A 27,373-nucleotide genomic window follows, 5' to 3' on the forward strand; every position below is an offset into this window, starting at 1 on the left:
ACGACAGCCAGGTCAGAATAGAACACCTTTTAGTCAGGTACCGGGTAATTAAAGTCATTCAATACAGTTTCTGTTTCGAGCGTTCAGGTACTATAATGGCTCCCAAGCGTTTCAACGTCTTAAATGCGCTACGTTTTCTAATTAGACGCCTTAATTAAGTGCGTTACGTTTTATATTAAAAGCGCTTTAAGGCGCTTTAAATGCTTGGGTAGTTTAAATAGCGCTGGGAATGTTGGAAACGAGGTTCGAATCTTTGGCAAATTTCCCCAGAATACACTCTAGTTGCTTGCTCGAAGTCGTGAGGCTACGCACAAGGGACTAGAAGAGGGTTGTTTGCCAGAGCGAGAATATACACACAATACACAGTTCATTTTTAAGACCTTCAGAGTGCCATACGCGGTGCTCAGAGACGGAGGTGCATAGTTTTGGTGTTTCTTGCTGGCTGACTTGAGCGTCGGAGTGCAAACGGCCGCTAGGGCGCCCTTTTGTCCTCTTTTTGCAGGAATCCACAGGTAACCAGTGGGAAGGAGTCCCTAGCTGACGGTTGAGGTCGTGCACGAAGACGTCCCAGTCAACCGGACGGAACAGTCCCCATCAATGAGGATGAACTTGCTCGAGCTCTTCTTTATTCTCTTTGCCTCCGCCGGCTCCAGCGGAAGCACCCCATCTGCCAGATACCGCTGGTATGGTGTCAACCACGTGTCGGCCCTTCCCGCAGCGTCAACCTCCATCACCTCGTTGGATGCCATCGGTCGAGCTCTCACCCTCGGTGCTCTCAAGGTTTCCTGTGTGAGAGACCGATGCCCGATCGCGGCACGCTCGTGAGAATCGCACACCTGCAGCACTTGGTTATCTGTAACGAACGCACGAGGTACCTTCAGCGTCTTCTGGATGACGGTCCTCTGCCTTCCCCCCTTGCCCGAGCTGGCTAGCTTGGCGAGTAAGTCAGCTCTGGCATTTTGCTCCTTTGGTACGTGGATCAATTCAAACGCTGTAAAGGATACCTTTAAGGTGCGCACATACTCAAGGTACGCAGCCATTTACGGGTCTCTGGCCTGGAATTCCCCGGTTACCTGCCCAGTGACCAACAGGGAATCGGTTTTGGCCGTTAAACTTCTTGCTCCCATCTCCTTTGCCAGCAGCATTCCGGCGATTAGGGCCTCGTACTCCGCCTGGTTGTTGCTGGCTTTGAAGGTGAAACGCAGGGACTGCTCGATCAGTACCCCGTTCGGGCCTTCTAGGATGACCCCCGCGCCACTCCCCTGTTGGTTTGAGGATCCGTCTACCGATAAGACCCACCGGAAGACCGAGCCCTCTGGCGATGCGTCGCCCGATGACAACTCAACCACGAAATCCGCGAACACCTGCCCCTTGATCGGTCCTCGGGGTTCGTATCTGATATCAAACTCAGATAATTCTACGACCCACTTTACCATTCTTCCGGCTACATCCGGCTTTTTTAGCACCTTTTGGATGGGAATATCAGTCATCACTACAATCGTGAAGCTGTGAAAGTAGTGACGCAGCCTTCTTGCTGAGAATACCACCGCCAAAGCTGCTTTCTCGAGAGCCTGATATCTTACTTTGGGGCCCTGCAGCACCTTGCTCACAAAATAGAAAGGTCTCTGGACCAGCTCCTGCTCTTGGACCAGAACCGAACTGACCGCTCTCTCTGTTACAGCAAAGTATAAACGAAGAAGGGCGCCCGTCTGCGGCTTGCACAACACCGGCGGGCTTGCCAAATATTCTTTAAGCTTAACAAATGCCTCCTCACATTCTTCGGTCCAAACGAACCTGCTGTTCTGCTTGAGACATTGGAAGTAGGGATGGCCCTTCTCCCCTCCAGCGGACATGAATCGCGACAAAGCTGCCAGCCGACCGGTGAGTTGCTGCACTTCCTTTACCGACGTCGGGCTCCTCATCGCCATGATCGCCGCACATTTCTCGGGATTTGCCTCAATCCCTCGCTCTGTTAGGAGGAAACCAAGAAACATCCCCGCTTCCACACCAAAGATACATTTCTCTAGGTTGAGCTTCAACCTGTACTTGGCGTGTGAAAAGTTCCTCCAGATCAGTGACATGCTCCTCCTTCCCTCGCGAGGTGACCACCATGTCATCGACGTATGCCTGTACGTTCCTTCCCAGCATCGGCGAGAGTACTCTATCCATCAGCCTCTGATAGGTGGCTCCCGCATTCTTCCACCCGAACGGCGTTACCTTATAACAGTAGCAGGACCGCTCGGTCATGAATGCGGTCTTGCTCTCGTCCGACGGGTGCATCCTGATCTGGTTGTAACCCAAAAAGGCGTCCAAGAAACTCATCAGCTGGCATCCTGACGCGCTATCTACCAGGGGGTCAATGCTAGGCAGGGGATAGGAGTCCTTGGGGCATGCTTTATTGAGGTCGGTGAAATCCACGCACATCCTCCATTTGCCATTTGACTTCTTCACCAGCACCACATTGGCCAGCCACTCTGGGTACTGGATTTCCTTGATATGCCCTGCGGCCAAGAGTTTGTGGGTTTCTTCATGGATCACCTGCCTCTTCTCCTCATTGTACTTCCTCCTCCTTTGGCGCACCGGTCGGACCTGGGGATCCATTGCAAGGCGATGGCAGAGGAAGTCCGGGTCGATGCCCGGCATGTCCGAGCCCGTCCACGCAAATGCGCCCATGTTCTTCTCAATTACCCTGGCGATCTGTCGTCGCGTGTCCTCGTCGAGCTGTCCTCCCAGCTTGAACCCCCTTCCCTCGATCGCCGCCTCCACCCACCCCTCAGTCGGGTGGGGTCTTCTTTCTCTTGCGATGACCGCCTTCGCTATCCCAGACTCGCGAGGCGCGATCCCTCTCGCCCCCTCAGCTTCACCCCGGGCACTTCCCGTGCCCCCAAGCATCGCCTCTTCCATTTCCACGTCGCCGTGCGTGCCCCTTACCAACGTCGCGACCTCCGCTCTTCCCTTGTCTGACCTTGGTGGCGGCGTCGTGGTAACATGGCACACGCTTCTCTGCTGCTTGAGACTGTTTTCATAGCAGCGGCGGGCTTCCTTTTGGTCCGATTTAATGGTAACCACTACCCCCTCCATCGAAAGCATCTTTACCTTCATGTGCCTTGTCGATGGTACGGCTCCTAACCTGTTGAGCGTCGGTCTTCCCAACAGTATGTTGTAAGCGGACGGGGCATTGACCACCAAGTACTTAATCTTCTCAGTGCAGGCTGTGGCACCATCCGTGAATGTGGTCCTCAGCTCCACATAGCCCCGCACCTCTACCTGGTCCCCTGCGAAACCATACAAACACCCCGGGTACGGCTTCCAAAGATCAGGGGACAGCTGCAGTTTGCTGAATATCGGCCAGAACATCACGTCTGCCGAGCTTCCCTGGTCCACAAGGACCCTGTGCACCTTCCTCCCTGCCGTGACAAGGGAGATAACTATCGGGTCGTTGTCGTGAGGCACGACGTCCCGGAGATCAGCCTTGGTGAAGACAATGTCGACGTCGGGGGAGTGATCCTCCTCTGCCGAGTCGACTGCCAACACCGATCGCGCGTACTTCTTTCTCTGAGAGGCTGTACATCCTCCCCCAGAGAATCCTCCCGCGATCGTGTGCACCTCCCCATGCACCGGTACCTCGTGCTGAGGATCCCCTGCTGGGGCCCCCGATGTCTGATCGCCCTGTGGCTCTCGCAGGTAATCACTCAGGAAGCCGGTTTTTACCAACTCCGCGAGTTGGTGTCCCAATGCCAAGCACGCGCGAAGTGGGTGGCCATAGGCCTGATGGAACTCACACCACACGTCTTTCTTTCGCCCCAGCATCCTGTCGGTCTTCTCCGGTGCTCGCAGTCGTGCTGCTATAGCTGGAACGGCGATCAGTTCCGCCAGCTCCACCACAAAATCAAACCTAGGGGGTGCGTTACTCTCCCTCGTGCGCCCCCCATTCTGATCCCTTTGAGGCTCGTAAGGGCGGGGTTTTCCCTGAGCCCTCTTTCCCTCCTTGGCCTCGTGCACCCTCATCGGCTGCTGAGTTCTGCTTGGTCCTGCGCGCGACTTGTTAGGGACCGCGCTTTCCCTTTTCTCAGAAACCGCTGTTTCTACAGTGATGTGCGCCACGTCACGACGCCTAATCTCCGCGAACGTGCTGGGGCGGTGCCTGATCAAACACTCACTAAAGGGGCCCGTAGGAACCCCTTTCTTGAATGCGTGCACCAGCATATCTTCATCCTTGCTGGGCTGCCTCACCACCTGCGCCCCAAAACGGCTAAGGTAATCCTGGAGGGAATCGCCTTGGTTCTGGCGCACATCGAAAAGATCGTAGGACACCACTGGGGGTGCCCTGTTCACGATATATTGCTCCCTGAACAACTTTGAGAATTGTTGAAACGATGTGATGTGGCCATCTGGCAGGCTTACAAACCATTCCAGCGCAATCCCACTCAGGGTACTCATGAATAGTTTGCAATATACGGCATCCGAGCCTCCAGAAAGCATCATTTGGGTGTGGAAAGCCGTCAGGAGTGCTTCTGGATCCTCTACCCCCGTGAACGAGGCCTTCACCCCCACTAAGCCTGGTGGTACGACTGCACCCATTATTTCATATGAGAATGGCATGGGGAAAGTCCTGGGGGGGATGGTGGTGGCGCCACTCTTTCCTCCGCCACCCTCTCTTTCTGCGCCTGTAAATACTGGCGCATTTCCTCGTTAACCCGGTTCAAATCTTCGTTTCTGCCCTGCGATGCAGCCAAGTCTGCTTGCATCCTTTCTTGCGCCATTCTTGACGCCGCCACATCGTCTTGCAGCGCACGCATTATCTCGAAGACTTGCGCCATCGTTACAGCTCCTTCTTCGACGGATGGCACGGGTGTAGTTTGCCTTGTCTTCCTCATTCTTGCAGCAAAGAATCTTAAGAACACAGGAAATCTGGCAGCACAGTGGATGGGATCACAATTTCACACGGGCCCCACGGTGGGCGCCAAATGATCTTGCCGGTGACTTGTCCTTTGAAAGCTCCGCAGCGTCTCACTCAGCCTACCGTAAGTCAGCAAACAAAACCACCAAAGAGTAGTTCACTCTATGATCTCTGTAAGGACTGTGTTCTCTGCTAATTCTCTCCCTTCTCTCTGCGCGAAAACTAGCCACTTATCCGTATTAAAAGCGTACCTCTGTAACAACGTGGAATGCCTTTATATAACCTCCTGCGCTCCCACGTTGTCTATACACAAAGTAACTTAGCGTGCTTCTTTCGTTGGATGTCTCGTGTAACCTTTGTGTACGTACCAGGTGCGACTGGGCCAATCGCGCATACCAGGTACTACCTAACGCATGGGCGATCACCTCTGTCCTGCCCCGTGCACGTTACGGGCCGAGAGGGATTCGACCACCGACCGAATGGCTTCCTTGGACCACTCTCATGCATGGTACCATAGAACGCATAACCTCTCCGATCTCTGATCTCCTCCTGACCACCGATCTCCGCCTGATCACCCTCTTCAAGACACACTAGCTTCCTTGGCCCACCTGTCTCACTAAGAACAGCCCACGTGGCCATCAGTGGCTGACGTCATCCCAAACCGATGACCGACCGGATCAGCGGTGCTCGCCACCTCCTGATGGACCCGGTTATCAAGTTCGAACTTCTCCAAGGAGTCCCTTAGCCCTTCGCCGACGATTTGGGGAAGACAATCGTCAACCATGGCACTTAGGCGCACGGTGAAGGACTTCAAGGCTTCCTGAAGAGGGGCTGGGAGGCTTGAGGTTGCTGGAGGAGGCGGAGGTTGGTGCTCACCACCACCCTCACAAGGTTGGATGGCGGGGGGAGCTTCGAGGCGTGGTGGTGAGGCAGGAAGTTCTTCGGCGACTTGGGAAGAGGCTTGCGTATCAGAAAGTTGCTCAGGAACAGCTTCAGCAACTGAGGCGTTTGAAGCAAGAACATCCCCAGCGGACTCGAATGGCGTGGAGGCGCTGGGGGGGATCTCGATATAGTTTGGGGCGGCGCTTTCAATGGCTGGGGGCTCGATCACAGCCCCCCTCTTCCTCTTGCAGACTAGCCCGTCCTCGGTGCATTCGTCCGCCTCTTCGTCTGACACTACCCTGGGGTCTTTCCTCTTAGCCTTCTTGAGGGGTAGTTTCTTGCGCTGGGGTGCTGGAAGAGCAGCAACTGCGGGTGGACCCACTGGCAGAGATTGGCCTTGGGCAGCGGCAATCTCCACGACAGAGTTTGGGACCGTTTGGGAGCCCGCCGCAAGTTTATGGGACTTGGCTATGGCGCGTAGTTCAGCCATCCTATCCTTCCCCAGCATCATATCTGCATTAGTGACCCACAGTTACCAACCAGCACAAGAATTCAGTAGTTAACAATGCACAGAAAGATAAGCAATATAAGACAATGCATGGGGAAGGTTAAAACCACACACAAGTCAGAACAACAACATCAAAGTAAAGACAGGGCGATGCAAGTGTAAGCTAAGGGAACTCAAGGGCTTAAGGACAAACCTATGTGAACGTCTAGCTGGCCTTCGAGAAACTCGTAGAAGATGATGGAGGAAGTGGGCATAATCACGTTGGAGGAGGCGGCTCTTTTCCAGAAACCGCACAAGTCCTTGTCGAGCTCTCCCATTTTTTCTGGCCCCCTGGCCTTCCTGAAGCTCGACTCCTTCTTCCCCTTGTTCACCCAATACAAGGGGAACCCGTTGAGAAGGGAAGGGTCTTGGTCGCTACAGCAAACACGCACGAACTTCCATTTTTCAGTTCTTATAGGATTGCTGGAAGATGGAGAGAATGGACCTCCCAGCGACCCCATTGAGGCTAACCCATAGACGATCGCCCAGGTTCTTCGTCTCGAACAAGTAGAGGAACACATCCACCGAGGCCAGATGTCCCAAGTGCGCACAAATAATTTGGTAAGCCCGGACGAACGCCTAGCTGTTGGGATGAAGCTGGGCGGGGGCTATGTCGAGCTCGGTCAGAAGCTCCCTCTCAAAGCGTGTGAAGGGAAACCGAAGCTTGACCTTCTTGAACATAGTGGTATAGACAAAGCAGAAAGGGGCGTCGTCACTCCCCTGATTATCGGTGCAGATGGGTTCACCGGGAGGACAAGGGCGCATAGATACTTTGTCATCGTGCTCTTTGCTGAAAGAGAGGTGATCCGGATCACCTTTCTTGAGACGAAGGATATCGCGATCAGAGTTGATGGATGAAGTCTCACCAGCAGGGTTACGGAAGCCCACGGGTATAGTCGTTTGTAGTCTGGAAGAGGCCTCACCATCGCGCTGGGTTGTGGGGGTTTGGTTATGGTTGGCTAGGTCGAGAGGACGCGGGTCTCGCGACTCGGTCGGAAGGGATGTTGGGATCCCTTGGGGGGTCGCGGGAAGAGGAAGGGTTTGCCCTACGGGTTTTCGTCAGAGGGTCGCGAGGAGATGGAGAAGGGTTTGGTGTGATTTTTGAACGAGCCATCGAGGAAGCTGCAAGAAGACGAAAAGGGAAGATATGAGAGTTCGTAACCAGAGAGACTCGACAGAAGAGAAGGAGATGGAAGAACAAGGGGGGCTCGCAGAGAAAAGGTTCAGAAACCCTAAACGCAGAAAAGAGAAAACAAAGCAGAGAAAACATCCCTCAACGTATGCTCCAGACAGTTAATGGATGATGCAAACCGATTAAAATGCAGCAAATATCAGTAGAAGTGATAAAAAAGTTACCTTTGGATGATCAGAAGAGTATTAAGAAAGATGGTGGTTGGGGGAATCGAAGCGTTCGCTGAAGCGTTTCGAGAGTCTGAAGAGAGGTAGAAGATAATGAAACAGTGAAATGGCGCGAAGTGTTTAAGAGTTTCAAACGTTGCGAGAAGCGCAAACGACAATGAGTAATGGCCGTTGATGAATCCACGTGTCAAATGATCGAAGGAGTTGGTGAAGTGTCAAGTCAGTGAACAGTACGAGCGCCAACGCGCAAAGCCAATTAGGACGCCGGATTTAAACCTCTTTAGTCCTCTCGCTGAACAAGTCGCAGCTCGAGATTGGGGGCTTGTGTACCGACCAGGTCATCGGGTGTGATGACGTGTCTAGCACGTGACTACGTGAGGCGTGCTTAGTAGAGCACGTGGCTAGAGAAGGGCGAGTGGTTCAGAAGCTAGTGTAGTCGCCGCTCGCAGAAGCGGCGTGCTACAACGTACATAATCGGTTGTCGCCGAGATTGTATAACATCGACGTGTTAGACGATTGGCGACAAGCTGACCTGACGTCGCCGCAAGAAGCACGTCGCCGGATTTCCCAACAGACTTAGTTAAGGCTGTTGGGAACTTAGAAGAGTAAGTCCAAGCGTGTAAGTCCAATGAGATGATTGTTGCGCTAGCATGGGGCATGGAGGTCGAGTAGGCTGAAGGGAACAGCTTGCCCATCAGCGACAGGATTCTTAGAGTGGACATTCGCTGGCGGCAAGGTTCCCCCAGCTAGAACATGTATGGTGTAGCAATAAGGGAGGTACCACTAACGACAAGCGACGTCATAGGGATGGTGCATGTTGCTGCACCCGATACTCGCCTTGTCAGGTGGTGTTCTAGGGCATATTGCGTGCTAGCTTGCTCCTTGAGTAGAGGACTTAGCCGCGCGGCTGATTATTACACAGAAATAACGTTCAAGTTGCCCCAACCCAGATGACGACACGTGTAGGTTTGGATGCTACCTATTACTCCAATCCAGATGATGACACGTGTAGGGTTGGATGCAATAGAGATATGACACTCAAGCTATCTGATCCTGTCGCCAACTCAAGCGTGGAGGAATTTCTTTGTCGCTTCCTTACCCCGCCTATGCAACTGTGCTATCCGCAAGAATGCTCTTAGAACCTTCTCCGGGAACTTCAAGCGCAACCTGCAAAACACACAGACGGCGCCTCTAGCGGCCGTTTGCACTCCGATGCTCAAGTTATGTCACAGAACCACCAACAAAAATCTCACTGAATCTCTCTCTGATTCTCTTTTTTCTCTCTCTATGTCTGTGCCTAACAGAATTCTGTTACGCTATCCTCTGCGTGTGTCAGAATTCTGTTACGCTATTGTGCGAAAACGTACCACAATCAGTAAAAACGTGGGTGTGTGTGTTTTCTGTGTGTACCTTTCACGACGCGGAGTGCACCTTTATCTTGGCCGCGCCCCTCTCAGATGGTGACACGTGGAGGCATGCAACTCACATCTAACCGTACACGTGCCACTACCTGAAGGGCTCTAGTGCATCTCTTTGTGCGCCTAAGTTATTCCCTTGCGGAGTAACTTAGCGCGTTTCTTCCATCTGGGTGAATCGCACACTCCCAGGAGAACGCCAGGTGTGGCTGGACTAGGCACACTCACCAAGCATTGCTCTCTGCCTAAACGATTTCCCCTTCACGATGTCATGCACGTAATGGGTTAAGAGAGTCACCAATCACTGACCGGTTTACTAACTCCCTCAGGCCACTCTCGTGCACGATTCTACCGGCGAGCAGCTCCTCTTTCTCTGAGATATGATCATGCGAGGTCCATGCGTAACGCTCTTGCTGGGAATCTCAGTCCCAGTTTAACTGTGTGTAACACGAAATCGCGATGACCATGCACCCGATGACTGATCGGTGCTCTATTGCTTCTCGCGTTCTCCCCCCAGGTGTTTATCTTGGAACTGATCTGTCGGTAGCCACTCGGTTACTGACCACCGATCACCGTTCGGGGTGATCTCCTCCCTGATTTCTCTGCCACCTGATCCACGTGTCACCCTGCGAGTGGTCCACGTGGTTATCTGCTGCTGACGTCATCGACTACCGATGACCGACCGGATCACTATCCTAGCTCAGATGATGACACGTGTCGGGCTGGGCGGTACCTGCTATCCCAGCCCAGATGGCGACACGTGTAGGGCTGGATGCGAGCCACGCGTCCAAAAGCATAACGGCCTGGAGAGAGAAGAAACCTAGCTATAAAGGTAAACTTAACAGAATTTGCAGATGTACGTTTTCATTACGGCTCATTGCTAGGGTTGTGTGCCTTTAGTACGGTTCTACAAAGCATATTTTCTCTCAGTTTTTGGGTGTTCTTGTTACTGACTTGAGCGTCGGAGCGCCACCGGCCGCAGAGGCGCCACCTTGTGTTTTCAGGTTCTCAGAGAGGTTTTCTGTGGTGTGGACTTGAAGGCCACGTGGAGTCAAGCTGGTGAGGAGGTTCGTGACGAGGCAACGCTCTTACGCTAGGTCAACCAGCAAGATCAATATAATATGTGAATTTGAATTCTATGTTGAATAGAAATGAAAAAGTTAAATAATATACTATTAAAAAAAACTCTTTTTATTTAAAAATTTAACTCAAATATTAGAATTCAATTATAATTTAATTTATTTAATTTCCATTACATGATAATTGATACCACATTTAATAATCTTTTTTTTCTAAATAATTGTCTTACTAAAAATTAAATTTATAATATTAAAATTATCGCATTCAACATTTTTCATTAAACAAAAAATATATATGACTAGGACGCAACTATCTGAATCCATTATCTTACAATTTGGTAGAAAGTGATGCATAATGTATTATGAGTTACTTATATGTCATTAATGTTTATTTCACATGTGAATATCGGTTGAAATTCCTAACAAAGTATCCGGAAGAATGAAATATTAAATTTATTTTCATTGTTTTCTTTAAATTACACGGAGGAGGGTATAAATATATTTATCTATGAGAAAGTTATGAAATGTAACACATATACAATAACCTCTTAATCATATTATAGGAGTTAAGAAATGTAATTAACTAACTAATTATTAGGGGTGTTAAATTATTAATGATTTGTATTTTTTTTTTCAGAATTATTGTAAATTTATTATTGTCTAGAATATTGGAATTTCATTCCTTAGTTTTTTTTTATCGACATACTTAGCGTATTAGAGAATCCTCAAGAAATGAAAGATGAAATGACAACTATGTGTAGTTATATGTCATTCTGCAAACAACTAAAACGAATGAATCCAAACACTGCTCTCATTGTGCAGAAAGTTAATTAATTATGAAGTACCTACCTGTTCACATGTGTGCCCATTAATCATCGCTACAAAACAACCCACGGCACACAAAATAAATAAATAATTATCTTGTCTCCTGCCATTGCTACTTTCAATTTGCTTTCCCTCCCTTAAAAAATGTAGGTGTTCTACGTGTTCTAGAGCCAAAACTTTCTCTCTCTTCAATAAGATAAATATTGGTGTTGCACTATATTCTTATCGGATTTGGACTTTTTTAGACGTTGAATTTAAGTATTGATGAAGATCGATTTTCTTTTTGGAATATTGTTGAGTTTTATTATTAATTTTGAGGGAAAGTTTATTTTCAGAAGATTTTTTAACATTCAAGTTAATATGTTAATAAAAATATAATAATATTTAAATATTAAACAAATATTAAATATTAAGTAATCAGAAATATTCTTTATAGTTGTATTTATATGTATGAGATGACCATGATGTGTACTAGTTTGCCGTGGCTAGGTGATTATGGATTGAATTTTTTTAAAAATTCAATCTACATTCATTTTAAATCAAAATAAATAGATTGAATTTAAAATTCACATCTATTTTTCAATTTAGCTTTAAAACAAATAGATTGGATTTAAAATTCACATTTATTTTTCAATTTAGTTAGATCTATACCTAGATCCACTTGGTTAGATCTGGATTCAGGCTCACTTGGATAGGTTTGGATCTGGCCGAATTGGATCAATGTGAATCTGGGCCAACTCACGTTTCGAACTCGGGAAGACTAGGCTCAACCTAGTACCAACAAGGCTCAGCTTGACATGGCCTAAGTCACTCGACTCGATATGAGCCCAACCCAACTCGACTCAACATGGGTTCAGACTGACTCAACTCAACATGTGCCTAGGCAGACCGAACTCTAGTTGGGTCTGAGTCAACATGGGCTTGGGACCACTCAGTCTTCCATGGGCTTGAGCCGACTCGACCTGACCTGAGCCTGGTGGTCACTCAAACTGGGCCCGTGCCCATTCGGCTCGACATGGGTATGGACAGACTTTGCTCGACCTCAGCCCGGGCCGAATTGGCTCCACCTAGGCCCGAGTCAACTCGACTTAACATGGGCCAAGGGAGACTCCACTCGACTCGACGTCGGCCAGGCCGACTCGGCTTGAAATCGGCCTAAGGGAAGCGGCTTGACTCGGCTCCAAATGGGTCCAGAACGATTCAGGTTGACATCGGCCTGGACTTACTTGGTTCAACATGGGTCGGGCTAACTCAGGTCGACATCGGCATCGACTGACTCGTTTCGACATCGACCAACACCGACTTGGCTCAAGATGGGCCTATACCGACTCACCTGGAGATGGGCTCGGACCGATTCACCTTGAGATGGGCTCAGGCCGACTCGACTCGACTTCGGTCTAGACCAACTCGCTCGACATATTCTAAGACTGACTCGATTCGACATCGTTCAGGACTGGATCGACTCCACAACAAGAAGACATCTGCCCAGACCGACTCGGTTTGACATGGGCCCGGACCAACTCGAGTCAACATGGGTTCGAGCTGACTCAGCTCGGCATGGGTCCAAGCCAACTCGGCTGAACATGGGTTCGAACCAAATCAACTTGAAATCGGCCCGGACCGACTCTGCTCAACATCGGTCTGGGCCAACTCTACTCGTTATGGGTTTGGACCGACATAACTCGAATGGGATCGGGTCGATTTGGCTCGAACTGACTTAAAATCGACCCGGGCAAACCGACTTAAAATCGACCCCAACTAACTTGACTCGACATGGGCCCCAACTGACTCGGCTACACATGGGCCCGGACCGACTCGACTTGACATCGACCCCTATTGACTCGTCTCCATATCAGCCCGGTGTTGAAGATGGGAAGCTTTGATCGATGTGCCAAATCCTCATGAAGCTGGAAGCTATGTGATGTTTTAGGTTTAGGTTTTGGTTTGGGGTTTAGAATCTTTGTAAGATCAGTTTTGAATCTCAGACAAAGCTTATTTCAAACTGTTTTTAAAGATTAAAGTGTTTTTCCATACAAAGGGAAGAACAACCGATTAAAGTGTCGAGATAATCGGTTGTTTGTAACTTAGCTGAAAAAGAAGTTTTTAAAATTGTTTTATAACTGACAAGAGCATTCAACCAGTTAAATCGTGGTTTTAACCGATTAAATGTAAGTCTTTGTAACAGCTTTTTGAAAATCTGTTTTTAACAGATTTGCTCCAACGTTAGTGTACCGTGCCGTCCCTGAGCGTTGACCAAAGTCAAAGCCAAAGTCAAAGTCAAACATATGGTGGGACCCACCAAGGGGCCCAAGGGAGAAAGTCAACAGGTTGACCACTTTGGGCGTCGTCAGATGTGGGCGTCGCTAGGTGTGGGCATCGCCAGATGTGGGCGTCGCTAGGTGTGGGCATCGGCAGATGTGGGCGTCGCCAGGTTGGGGTGTCGATGAAGACGATGATGTCACCCCTCGATACCCACTGGTAGGGAAGACCGTGGAGGGGGCGACACATTAAGAGGCCACGGTACGGACTAGGAGGCTCCAAAGCCATAGTCCCAATACCAGTAGGGGGTAACTTGACTCGTGAAGAGGGACAGATACGACCTAGGAGAGGGCCACGCCCAGGGGCGAACCATGTGCGTAGTACGAGAGGAAGGCAGATACACTCCCAGGGTGCGTGACTGGAAGCTGGGGGCATGAGTTGGCACCCAGATAGTCACCCCTCGCGCCAGATGCACTTCGAGGAAGCAAGACTTACACGTTGGAATTTCCCTAAGTTGGGTTATAGCGCTGTAAGTTCTTCCACGTGGAATTGCGGTTAAGTCAGAAGGACACGTGGCAGTAAGCACTGAAACCCAAAGTATATAATCTTCTCTAAAAGCTTAGTAAGGTACGTTTTACTCAGTTTACACACACACTCTAATCGCTTGCTTGCTTACTCATTGTATGCACGAGTGGTTGGAGAGAGAGAGAAGTTAGTTACGAGTTAGTTACACACCTCCATGCATTTTGTTACGGTGCTCCGATACGGAGGTGTTTAGTGTTCTTGCTTGCTGACTTGATCGTCGGAGTGCAAACGGCCGCGAGGGCACCCCTTTGTTCTTCCTTGTTTCAGGTATTCACGGCGAAGCAGGGTGAAGATCTGAGTTGGTGACGAAGGAGTCCTTGATCGCGATTCAAAGCTACGCACGAAGATTTCATTGGTCAACCGGTAGGAACATTTGGCGCCCACCGTGGGGCCGATATAAAACATCAACTCCCACCGCAAGTGTTAGAGGTTTTTCAGTCGCAGTTCTCGAAGATCGTTTTTCAAGAATCGTCCAAGATCCACAGTTCATCGTGAAGTTCAGTTCAGTTCACCGTTTGTTCATTTTCGTTTGAAGTTTGCTGAAGATACGTCGTTGCTCGTGGTTTTCACCGTTTGTTTTCCGATTTTATTCAGTTTTCATCGGTTGTTCGTCAGTCCAGTTCGAGTTCCCATCGTTTTCTCCATCTTCTTGAAGTTTCAACCATTTGTTCTTTAGTTTCACGAAGTTTTCATCGTTCGTTCTCAATCTCGCTCGATTCCACCGGAGAGTTTGTCAGAACCGCCGTAACAGTTGGAAGAGTTTCAAGAAATTGCTGAAAATGAGGACCACCAGGCAAAGTTCGACGCGTGCTGAGAGTGGAGACATGACTATGCAGTAGGTCATGGATATGATGCAGGGATTGCAGGAGGCAATGGCGGCATCGAAGGTTGAGCAGGAACGCATGCAAGCGGATCTCGCGGCGTTTCAGGCGAGAAATGAAGAGTTATGCCGCGCGAATGAGGAGTTGCGCCGCGGGTTGGTCAACAACTCAGTGCTACGCGATGCAGATGAGCGCGAGTATTTCACTCCTCTAAGGGAGTTTTCTACGCCGTTCTCGCAGTCGATCTTGGAGGCGGTAATTCCTAACACGTTCGTAGGTCCTAAGGTGACCTTCACTGGGATGGAAGACCCCGAAGCACACCTCACTGCGTTCCACACGCAGATGATGCTGGTAGGCGGCTCCAACGCCGTAAGATGGAATCTCTTCATGAGCACTCTGACTGGGATGACCATGGACTGGTTCATCAGCCTTCCAAATGGCCATATCACATCTTTCGCACAGCTTTCACAGTTGTTTAGAGAGCAATACCTAGCCAACAGGGCTCCACCACCAATTTCGTATGACTTGTTTGAGTGAAGCAGTAGCAAGGCGAGACCTTGAAGGAGTATATCAATCGCTTCGAGGTTCAGGTGGTGAAAGTTGGCACCACAGAGGAGCCCATGATTGCCTACGCGTTCAGAAAGGGGGTGTGCCCTGGGCTTTCTGCACGTTAATCATTCAAAACCGCCCTCGAACTTTTGCTGAGATAAGGCGTCGCGCTGTGGAACACATCGCCACTGAGGGCGAGGTGTGCGAGAAGCGCACAAGTATTGCACCCGCACGCCCGAGAGCACCGTCGCGTGCACAACCTGCCAGGGTCAACGAGGTAACGACGGGAGGGAAGAACCAGGAGAGGAGACGCCCAAAGCTAGGGGACGAGTGGAGGGAAACAGGCCGGCGAAGGAAGGGAATAGGCCGATGAGGCACAATTTCGTGGTGGAACTTAAAGATCTTATTGTTGTGCTAAATATAGCTGACAGGCTGAGGCCACCAGTGAAGACAGATAAAGTGTTGGGACCTCACAAAGACTCGTGGTGCGAGTTCCACGAGGCTTTTGGGCACCACATCAACAACTGCTTGGCGCTGGGCCATCAGTTAGATGAACTGGTGAAGAATGGTTTTCTGAAAGATTACCTGGTCGGGTCTGCTATGGTCGCGGCCTTGGCAGTACCAAAGGAAGATCAGGCGCACGAGATGCCAATCCACGGAGAAGTACACACCATCTCTGGTGGCTTCTTCGGGGGAGGGCCCACTGCCTCTCAGCGTAAGAGGTATGTGAGGTTAGTGAATTCAGTTGCTGGAGAGGGTTCGGACGACCCGTGGGAGACAGACCTGGTGTTCACGAAAGCTGATCTACGTGATGTCGTCCCACATCACAATGACCCCGTGGTCATTTCGATTGTGACAACTGGGAGAAAGGTGCATAGAGTTCTCGTCGACCAGGGCAGTTCTGCAGATGTCATCTTTTGGTCGACCTTCAACAAGCTACAGTTGTCCCCTGACCTGCTGAGGCCCTACACCGGATGCTTGTATGGGTTTGCAGGGGACCAAGTAGAAGTACGAGGCTACTTGGAGCTAAGGACGACGTTTACAGATGGAACGTCGTCCCGTACAGAGAGCATTCAGTACTTGGTAGTTAATGCCAATTCAGCTTACAATATTCTGTTGGGTAGGCTGGCACTGAATAGGCTAAGAGCAGTGGCCTCCACGCGCCACATGAAGATGAAGCTACCAAACCTTAGTGGCAAGGTGATTGTGATCAAGTCTGATCAAGAGGAGCCCCGAAAATGATACGAGAATAGCTTAAAAACGAAAAGGGGGGGTAGTCATGGTGATGGAACGCCCGCCCGTTTCAGATACGCCAATGGAGGTAGAGCCCTTGGAAGAGGAGATGCCCGTGGAGTCAACGCCTGTCGAGGCCTCACCCGCGGAGGCGACGCCCAGGGAAGACACGCACTTAGAAGAAGCACATGGGTAGGCCTTGCCCATGGAAGAAATAGCCAATTTAAAGTTTTATTTCAACTGAAAACAGTATGTAGTATACAGTTTAAAAGGGGACACTCTTTTTCCCTTTCAGGGGTTTTTTAATGAAGTCAGCCAAGTAAAAAAGAAGTTCAAGAAAACTTTGTCTCAAGTTTTTCCTTCTCTCACAACGTAAAAGCAAAGATTAAGAAACAAAAACAAAGGCTTGAGGCGTCGCCAGGTGTGGGCGTCACCAGGCGTAGGCGTCGTTAGGGGTAGGCATCGCCCAGCGTAGGCATCGCCAGATAAGGGAGCGGGCGTCGAGTGCGCAAACCAGCTTGAACGAGATGACACCCCAAGGCGAGTGACGAGAGCACACTCTCAAGCGCAGGCGTCGAGCTAAAAGGTACACATAAGTATAAGTTAAAATCTGGGCGTCTAGTCCCTGAGCAGGGGTTAAGGGATTCCTTCAGGACGCCCCCTCCTCAGGTGAGAGCGGCTAGCCCCGGTATCTGATGTTTAGACACCTCGCAAGGAAGTGGCGGGGGGCGTTTCCTTCGAGCGTGGGCATCAGACAGTAAGAAGTTTCGGAGCAGTGGAGAACCAGGTCACTTGGTGCAGATACACGCAGCTGAGGAGAAGCGCCATCCTTCGGGAAACCTTCTCCTTGGGCGTAATCACCAAAATCCCTGGTCATCTTGGTGTTTAGTCACACCAGGGACGATACGACGATGTTTCCAACACGCCTCTCCCTGGGCGTGGGCACCAAGAACACTGATCGCCTTGGTGTTTTCAGACACCCTGGGGACGAAACGACACTACCCCGGGTGGGTCTCTCCTTAGGCGTGGGCACCAAGCGCGCAGAGATAAGGGCTAAGTTGCCTTGGCGTTTAGACACTTCGTGGACGATACGACGCTACTGTAATAGGCCTCTCCACGGGCGTGGGCACCAAAGCATGACTTTGTCCCAAGTGTTTAGACACGCTGAGGACGATACGACCTCGTGTTCAGCAGGTCTCTCCTTGAGTGTGGACACCCAGTACAGATAAGATAAGTCCTCCTCGCCCTCGAGCGATGTTGAGGCCATAAAAGAGATAAGGTTCTCCCTCGCCCTTGAGCAATGGCGAGGCCAGAAAAGAGATGAGACCCCTTTTATCATCTTAAGCGATGATAAAACTAGCAATGCCTTTCGCAGTAAGTACCTGGGGGCTCAAGACAAGTAAGTAAAGGTCAAGTTGAAAACTTTTCTAAGTTCAGAAGGCAAGAGAAATTCTAAGAGCAAGAAGAAGAAGCATAAGAACACGAGTCATCGGAGATACGAAAAATACGCGAAGTTAAATCCTCCCTTGCCTTTGGGCAATGACGAGGCAGGCGACGCCTTCATGAGGAAGATTCCTCATAGAAACGAAGGCCAAGTGAAGTTCTAAATGAAAGATCAGGAGAAGGGTATGTATTGCGACTAAGAAGGGAAGAGTAAGGAAGAAGGTCACGTGCTACCTAAAAAGTTAAAGCCAAAAGCGATGAAGAGATGTATCGAGGGTAACACATTCAATATAGTAAATGTACCGTCCCGTATCCGGGCGTTGAGAAAGTCAAAGTCAAAGTCAACGCCTGGAGTCAAAGTCAACACAAGGCATCGTCTAGGTGAAGAGACGCCAAGTGCCAGTTTCGCCAAGAGGAAGCGTCGCCAAGGCAAGGCGTCGCCTAGGCGAAGGCGTCGCCCAACCAGGGCGTCTCCAAGAGCAAATATCATTAAGTCAAGGCAGTCACAGCGCGGTTCCCCGACACCCATGGGTACGAAAGACCATGGAGGGGGCGACGCCGTGGGAAGGCCTCAGACCCCTGATAACCAGGGAATAGTGATAAAGAGAAGGAAAAGGTGGCTTCAAGGCCATAGTAATAGCACTAGTGTAGGGCAGCCTGACTCGTGAAGTACCCCTGCCGCCCCAGAGACGCCTTTGGGACAGATACGACTCAAGGGGAGGGTCACGCCCAGGGTAGCCAGGTGCAGGGTACGAGAGGAAGACAGATACGCTCTCAAAGTGAGTGACTAGATGATTGGGGGCATGAGTTGGCACCCAAAAAAGTCACCCCTCGCGCAGTAGCACTCCCAAGCAGGAGGACTCACACGTAGAAACGCCCCCAGATGGGGTCATGGCGCTGTGAGGCCCTCCACGTGTACGACAGCCAGGTCAGAATAGAAACACCCTCTAGTCAGGTACCAGGTAATTAAAGTCATTTAATACAGTTTTCTCTTTCGAGCGTTTAAGGTACTATAAATGCTCTCAAACGTTTCGAAAGTCTTAAATGCGCTGAGTGTTTTTATAATTAAATGCGCTTTAAGGCCCTTTGAATGCGTGAAGAGCTTAAATAGTGCTTTGAATGTTGGGAACGGGGTTCGAACTTTTGGCAAATTTCCCAGAAACTCTCTAGTTGCTTGTTCGAGCCTTGAGGTTACAGGACTAGGGAAAGACTTTTGCTAGAAGGAGAAATATACACTAGACACAGTTTCCTTTTACCACCTTCAGAGTGCCATACACGGTGCTCCGATACGGAGGTGCACAGATTTTTGGTGTTTCTTGCTGGCTGACTTGAGCGTCGGACTGCAAACGGCCGCTAGGGCGCCCTTTTGTCCTTCTTTGCAGGTTTTCACAGGTAACCAGTGGGAAGGAGTCCCTAGCTGACGGTTGAGGCCGCGCACGAAGACGTCCCAGGTCAACCGGACGTAACATTTGGCGCCCACCGTGGGGCCGATATAAAACATTAGTCCCATCACAAGTTTGAGGAGATTTTTCGAGTACAGATGAAATTCAAAGTATTGTAAAAGGTTTGAAAATACAGATTTACAAAAAGAAGATTAATCAAGAGCAGTTCATTCCCCAAGGTCGAGGGGCACTACCTTCCCCTCCACGATCTGGTGGCCGGGATCGCAGTTTGAGGTATCGATCTCCGAGTTTTCGCACGTGGCTTGGGCCAGAGCCTCTTTGAATCCCTCCTCAAAGGTGTTAGCCATATCCTCGAGCAGTTCTTTGTTGGACTTCTCCAACTCTTCAATCCTTGAGTCCTTGGTGGCTAGCTGCTTGTCTAGAAAGTCCTTCTCCACTTGAATCTTGCTTACATCAGCTTGAAGCTTACCGTTCTCAGCTCGGAGAAGGATGAATGCTTCGGTCTTTGCAGATAGCTCCCCCTCAGTTTTCCCAAGTTTCTGCTCCCGGTCAACGCAGTGGGCTTCAAGTTTTTTCTGTTGTGCCTCAGTAGCCTTTGCTGCATCTTCAAGCTCCATGACTTTGACTCGAAGGGGCACGACCTGATTGAGGAGCTCAGCATGGGCCTGCCCCGCCTCGTGCAGCCTTTTACTAGCGTCTTCTTTGGCCTTCTGGGCTACTTTCAGTGAGTCCTTGTATACCACCTCTTTGCGAGCCCAGTGTTGTGTCAGACGTTCATCTCCTCTTTCAGGGAGGCGACCTCCTTCTCTAGCGCTTGAAGGGTGGAGGCTTCGATGGCCTTGGCCTTTGCTTGCTCGCGCCAGGTGCTGGCACAGGCCATGAAGGCGCCCATATAGTAGAATATGCCTTCCTTTTTGGGCCCTTCAGCCTGGCCGCGTGGAGACCTCCCTTCCAAGAAACCCCTCAAGGAGTCTTGGATGGGCGAGGGGAGTTCTGGAGCAAGTGGGGGCGCAGATTCAGGTTCAGCTTGGACCATACCTTCCAAAGCCCTTGAAGGAGGTGGTGAGGAGGCGCTGGGAGGGTCCTCCCTCAGAGATTCAGCCCGAGAAAGTGATGGAGGGGGCAGTTTGAGGGGCAGACTGAGGAGTAGACTGAGTCATCCTTCGTCGCTTGAAGACTTGCCCTTCAGCGGAGTCCTCCTCATCATCATCAGAAGGCACAACTACCACCTGCTTTCCTTTTTCAAGGGGGGCTGGTGGGGCAGCAGCCTTGACAAGCGCAAGAGGCATGGCCGCGATAGGAGGTGGTGAGTTTGGAGAGTGGTTAGGAGAAGGAGGGACTGGCGGAGATGATGGGGTAGGTGAGCTCTGGGGGCGAAGGTTGGGGGAGGTAGGAGCAGTCTCGGAGGTTGGAGGTATGGAATCCCCAACCCCCTTCGCCGAAGCCCCGCCTTTGGACTTCAGGATCTGAGCGAGCTTCAGCCTACGTTGTTTGTCCATCTTCGAATCTACACCAGTGAAATTAACACGTTGGGGATAAGAAAGCAGATAGATCATTCACACATCAAAGAACAAGCAGAAACAGGGAAGGCAAGAACAAGTTAAAGAAGGGGTGGTTGCTATACTTATATAGCGAGTGAGCCCTTCAGCGTCGTGCTCACGGCTGATTAGGATGGAGGTATCAAAGTCGCCCACACTGCCCAAGACTTGGCAAACCTCTCGATCCGCCGAAGGATGCTCATCCAGAGACTTGGGTTTGGTCAGTTTGACCTCCACCACCCAGTAGAGAGGAAAGTCGTCCAAGGCCGCTTGGTCATACTCTGAGCAACATACCTTGAAGAACTTCCCTTTCCAGCCCTTGTATGATTGCTGGAACAGGGAGAGGATGACCCTCCCTGCAATGCCGCTTAGGCTCACCCACAGGCTCTTCCCCTGTTTCTTCACTTTAAAGAAATGAAAGAAGATATCGACTGAAGGTAACCGGCCAAAGTACCCCCACAAGATGTCAAACGCCTTGATGAAGGCCCAACTGTTGGGGTGTAGTTGGGCTGGGGCGACATTTATTTCGGTGAGCAGTTCTCGCTCGAACCTCGAAAAAGGCAAGCGCACCCCAATGCGCTTGAACACAGTCTGGTAAAAGTAAAAGAAGGGGACTCCCTTGTTGGGCCGCTTGTCCCCACATACAGGCTCCCCTGGGGTACAAGGGAGCACTGTTATGTCCTCGTCGTGCCTTTTAGCGAAGGCGCGATGGTCGTAGACGCTCGACCCTCCGATGTGATCCCTCCAGGCCTTCGTGGAGGTCAGGCTCGAGCACTCGTCGAGCAGCTCGTCGGGAGCCCAAGGGTAAAAGGCCCTATAGTTGACTTTTGGGGGTGGAGGGTTGGACGTCGTTTTTGTACGCGCCATAGTTTGATGAAAAATCTGAAGAAGAGAGGAAAAAAGGTTTAGCAAATGGGGTGAGGCAGAAGGGGGAAGAGAAAACCCTAGGAAAACCTCTACCCTCGCAATAAGAGAGGAACGGGGGAAGAAATAGAGAAGTGAAGAAGAAGAACAGAAGCGCAGAAAATATAAACTGTCCCAGGCAGTTATAAGTGCAAAATAGTAAAGGGGAAGAGTCATCGAAAAAGAAAAACTGTACCTTTAGGTGATCGGGTTGACGAAGGTTGGGGGTGCGAAGAGAGAATGCAGAGAAAGTTTTTGGAGAAGAAGGTGAATAGTAGAGGGAATACGAAAAGAGTGAATGGATCAGTGACTTGAGCGCGCGTTTTCGAAAAGTTATAACGTTAACTTGAGAAGCGCTAACGACATTCATCCCCAGCCATAGGATCGTGCCACGTGTCGAGAGATTAGCGCGCAACTTAAAGCGTCACATCTTCATCACAGAGAATGTCGCGTCAGACGCTCAGAGAATGTCACTTCAACTGCTCAAGGGAATGTCACGTCAGCAGGAATGCCACGTGGATAGGGCGAGGCCTTAGTCTTTTTGCTGAAACAAGTGTCAGCTCAAGACTGGGGGGCTTGTGTACCGTCCCGTCCCCGGGCGTTGACCAAAGTCAAAGTCAAAGTCAAAGCCTACGTATGTTGGGACCCCTCAAGGGGGCCCAAAGGAAGAAAGTCAACAGGTTGACTGTTTAAGGCGTCGCCAGGTGTAGGCGTCGCCAGGATGAGGCGTCGCCAAGTGTAGGCGTCGCCAAGATGAGGCGTCGCCAGGTTAAGGCATCGACGGTGTCACCCCCCGATACCCATGGGTAGGAAAGACCGTGGAGTGGGCGACACCGCGAGAGGCCTCAGTACCTCAGAACAGTAATAAATAGAACAGAAAGGTGGCTTCAAGGCCATAGTTCTAGTACTAGTAGGGGGTAACCTGACTCGTGAAGTACCCAGCTGGGAGACCCCTCGGACAGATACGACCCATGAGAGGGCCACACCCAAGGGAGAACCACGTGCATGGTACAAGAGAAAGGTAGATACACTCCCAGGGCGAGTGACTAGAGGTTGGGGCGCATGAGTTGGCACCCAGAAAGTCACCCCTTTGCGCCAGATGCACTTCGAGAAAGGAGAACTTACACGATGGGTTATCCCTAAGTTGGGGTACGACGCTGTAAGGCCCTCCACGGAGAATAGCGATCAAGTCAGAAGAACACGTGGCAGTAAGCACTGAAACATCAATGTTTTCCTGAAAGTTCGCTAAGGTACGCATTAATTTCGTTTACCTTTCGAACGCTTTAAAGCACTTTAAATGCACTTTAAGACGCTTTAAAAGCTTTAGACGTGTTCCCACCGGTTGACCAGGGTCGTCTTTATGCGTGGCTTGTCCTCGCGAGTTAGGGCACCTTCGTTCTGCTCCGTCTGTGGCGCCCTCGCGGCCGTTTGCACTCCGACGATCAAGTCAGCTAGCGAAAAACATCAAAAGGTGACACACCTCCGTATCGGAACACCGTAAAGGGATGCTCTGAAGGTGGTCGAATAATACTGAGTCGTTAATACTGTGTGCCCTAATTGCCTGTGCGCACAGTGGGCGCGCCGTGAAACAACTAGGGTTTTTGGCTTTGTGTAAATTGTGACAATTAGGTCAAAACTCGGATCCCGTTTCAAACATCCCCAGGCCCTTTTTAAACACCTCCAGCATTAAAGCACGTTAAAGCGCATTGAAGGTGTATAAAAATATCCCTTGAAACATTCGAAACGTAATCTAAATTAACGCGTACCTTAGCGAACTTTTAGGAAAGCCTTGATGTTTTCAGTGCTTATTGCCACGTGTTCTTCTGACTTGATCCCTACTCTACGCAGAGGGCCTCATAGCGTCGTAACTTAACTTAAGGTTATGCGATTGTGTGAGTCCTTTTTCCTCGAAGTGCATCTGGTGCAAAGGGATGACTTTCTGGGTGCCAACTCATGCGCCCCAGCCTCTAGTCACTCACCTTGGGAGTGTATCTACCTTTCTCTCGTACCATGCATGGGGTTCTCCCCTGGGCGTGGCCCTCTCATGGGTCCTATTTGTCCCAGGGTCCCCCAGCGGTGGCGTGGGCACTTCACGAGTCAGGTTACCCCCTACTGGTACTAGAACTATGGCCTTTGAAGCCACCTTTCTCTTCTCTTCATCACTATCCTGAGGTATTGAGGCCTCTCGCGGTGTCGCCCCCTCCACGGTCTTTCCTACCCATGGGTATCGAGGGGTGACGCCGTCGATGCCTTAACTAAGCGACGCCTACACCTGGCGACGTTTCACCCTGGCAACGTTTCACCCTGGCGACGTTTCACCCTGGCGACGCTTGCTCTTGGCGACGCCTCATCTTGGCGATGCCTTATGCGGTCAATTCGTTGACTTTCTTCCTTGGGTCCCTTGAGGGGCCCCACCATACGTTGGCCTTTGACTTTGACTTTGACTTTGGTCAAAGCCCGGGGACGGGACGGTACACAAGCCCCCCAGTCTTGAGCTAACACTTATTTCAGCAAAAAGACTAAGGCCTCGCCCTAGCATCCACGTGGCATTCCTGCTGACGTGACATTCCTTTGATCAGTTGACGTGACGCTCTCTGAGCGTCTGACGCGACATTCTCTGCGCTGAAGATGTGACGTTTTAAGTTGCGCGCTAATCTCTCGACACGTGGCACGATCCTATGGCTGGGGATGAGTGTCATTAGCGCTTCAAGTTAACGTTTTATCCCTTTGAAAACGCGCGCTCAAAGGCACTGTTCCATTCACACTTTTTGTATTCCCTCTACTGTTCCCTCTTCGTTCTCTCCTTAGCACTTCCAATCTCCATCCAAACCGATACTCAAAAGGTATGATTTTTCTCCTTCAATGGCCCTCCCCTTTAACTTTTGTACTGATATAACTGCCTGGGCTTGTTTATTTTCCTTGCATTCGCGTTTTTCTTCCTCATTTCTCTGTTTCTCCCCTTCTGAACTTCTCGCGTGGGTAGGGGTTTTCTTAGGGTTTCTTCCCCCTTTTCTTCCTAACCTCATTTGCTAAACCTCTTCTCTTCTTCATTCTTCAGTTTCTTCATCAATGGCAAGTACTAAAACAACGGCCAACCCTCCACCCCCCAAAGTCAACTATAGGGCCCTTTACCCATGCGCTCCAGACGAGCTGCTCGACGAGTACTCGAGCTTGGTATCCTCAAAGGCTTGGAGGGATCACGTAGGAGAGTCAAGCGCCTACGACCATCGTGCCTTCGTGAAAAGGCACGATGACGACATAGCAGTGCTCCCGTGTACCTTAGGGGAGCCTGTATGTGGAGACGAGCGGGCCAATAACGGGGTCCCCTTCTTCTACTTTTACCAAGTGGTTTTCAAGCGCATAGGGATGCCCCTGCCCTTCTCCAGGTTCGAAAGGTAATTATTAACTGAAATCAACGTTGCCCCAGCCCAGCTACATCCCAACGGCTGGGCCTTTCTCAAAGCTTTTGACATCTTGTGCGGGTTCTTCGGGCGCGCTCCCTCCGTCGACATCTTCCTTCATTTTTTCGAAGTGAAGAAGCAGGGGAAGAGCCTCTCGGTGAGCTTCAGCAACATACCTGGAAGGGTCCTCCTGACCTTATTCCAACAATCTTTTAAGGGGTGGAAGGGCAAATTTTTCAAAGTTTGCTCTTCTGACTTTGACCCATCCGCCCTCGACGGCTTCCCTTTGTACTAGGTGAAGGAGGTGAAGCTCACGAAGCCCAAATCCCTTGACGAATTGCCCTCGAACGATCGAGAGGCTTGTCAACTTCTGACCAGTGCGGGGGGCTTCAACACTGCCACCCTGATAAGCCTAGAGTACAATGCTGAGGCTCTAGCGAAATACATAAGTATGAGAGCCACCCTTATAACTCTTCCTCCACTGCACTTTGTTGTCCTTACTTAGTGTATGACTTATCTGCTTTCTTTGTATAGTGTTTGACTTGTGCTTAACCCTATTGCGTTTTTCTTTTTGGTGCAGATTCGAAGATGGATAGACAACGAAGGTTGAGGCTGGCTCATGTCCTGAAGTCTAAAGATGGGGCTTCGGCGAAGGAAGTTGGGGGGTCCCCCATCCAACCTCCAACGCCTCTCCATCTTCTCCCAATTCTCGCTCTCAACACACCACGACGCCATCAACTCCACCAGTCCAACCTTCTCCTAATCAGCCTCCACACTCTCCACCTCCCATCGCGGCCATGCCCCATGCACTGGCCGAAGCTGCTGCTCCCTCAGTCCCCCTTGACAAAGGAAAAAGGGTTGTGGAGGTGGTTTTTGATGACGATGAAGAATCTGCTGAGGGGCAAGTCTTCAAACGACAAAGGACAACTCATCATGCCCCTCAACAAGTTACCTCTGCCACTTCCTCCTCACATGGGGCCGAATCCTTGAGGGAGGACCCTCCAAGCGCCACTTCCCCCCCTCAAGCGATGGATTTGGAGGGTGGGGTCTAAGCTGAGCCCACAACAGTTCCTCCACCTGCCCCGGAACTCCCCCTCCCAATGCAGGATTCGCTGAGGGGTTTCCTGGGTAGGACGTCCCCACGTGGTCAAGCTGAAGGGCCCCAGAAAGAAAGCATATACTATTACATGGGCGCCTTCATGTCTTGCGCCCACACCTGGAACGCGCAGGCCAAAGCTAAGGCTGTCGAAGCCTCTACCTTCCAAGCACTAGAGAGAGAGGTTGGCCACTGGGGGCGTTAGGAGGACGCGTACAAGACCTCTCTGAGGGTGGCACAAAAAGCAAAAGAGGAGGCTAACAAACGGCTGCATGAGGTGTCGCAAGCCCAAGCCGAACTCCTCAATCAGGTGGTGCCCCTCCGAGTGAAGATCGTCGATCTTGAGGAGGTAGCCAAGACCTCTGAGGCGCAGCAGAAGAAACTTGAGAACCAGTGCATTGATCGAAAGCAAACACTGGGAAAACCGATGTTGCGCTCGAGGAAAAGACTAGTGAATGCTCCCGACTAGCTGCCGAGAACGCCACCCTCCAAGCCAAAGTCCAAGAGCTAATTTCTACCTTGGCCTCCAAGGACCAAGAGATGGCCACTCAAGCTGCCAACTTCAAGGTTGCTGAGGAGAAGCTGATAGGGGAGGCTACCACTGGGTTCGCCGATGGGTTCGCAAAGGCTCTTGTCCAAGCGGCCTGTGCTAACCCTGGCATTGACGTCTCTGGGTGCAGCCCCCTGAATGAAGTGGTCGACAGAAAAATTGTGCCTTTGGAGGCCTCTGAGCAATAACATCTTTTTTGTAATAGCAACGAACATTATTTTGTACTTATCTGTAATTATAACTCTTGATTTTTGCTTAAATGCCTATTTGCTTCGTGTTTGCATACTTGTTTGTTTTAACTTTCCTTGCACCTTTTATCTGCTTATGCTTCCTTTCCTATATCAAAGGCATACCTGATACTCCCCTGTTACTTGTCATGTGACCAATTGTGAGTCACTCTTTGCCAAGAGGCTTTGAGCGCCCATTTCTCTCCCTCTTACTCTTTCTTCCTAAGTCGCGAGGCACATCCTTCTCTTGGCCCTTTCGCTCAGAACCTTGCTTGGCCTTCGTATCGGTAAGGAATCTTCCTCGTTAAGGCGTCGCCTACCTGGTCATTGCCTAAAGGCAAAGGAGGATTCTACCTTT

The 27,373-nt window shown here is 50.5% G+C and overlaps 1 protein-coding gene across 1 annotated transcript; it reads right to left on the bottom strand.

Annotated features, from left to right (window-relative positions):
- Positions 1 to 1,040: 1,040 nt before the first annotated feature.
- LOC137814938 (uncharacterized) lies at positions 1,041 to 4,581 on the bottom strand. Its single transcript, XM_090296109.1, has 4 exons — positions 3,400 to 4,581; positions 2,423 to 3,306; positions 1,434 to 2,040; positions 1,041 to 1,262 (listed from the first exon to the last, which is right to left on the bottom strand). The coding sequence occupies exons 1-4, from the start codon at positions 4,579 to 4,581 to the stop codon at positions 1,041 to 1,043; spliced, it is 2,895 nt and encodes a 964-aa protein (XP_090152235.1).
- Positions 4,582 to 27,373: the final 22,792 nt, after the last annotated feature.

Source organism: Phaseolus vulgaris, chromosome 10 (genome assembly GCF_051622355.1).
Source record: "Phaseolus vulgaris cultivar YP4 chromosome 10, ASM5162235v1, whole genome shotgun sequence".
Lineage (NCBI taxonomy): Eukaryota > Viridiplantae > Streptophyta > Magnoliopsida > Fabales > Fabaceae > Phaseolus > Phaseolus vulgaris.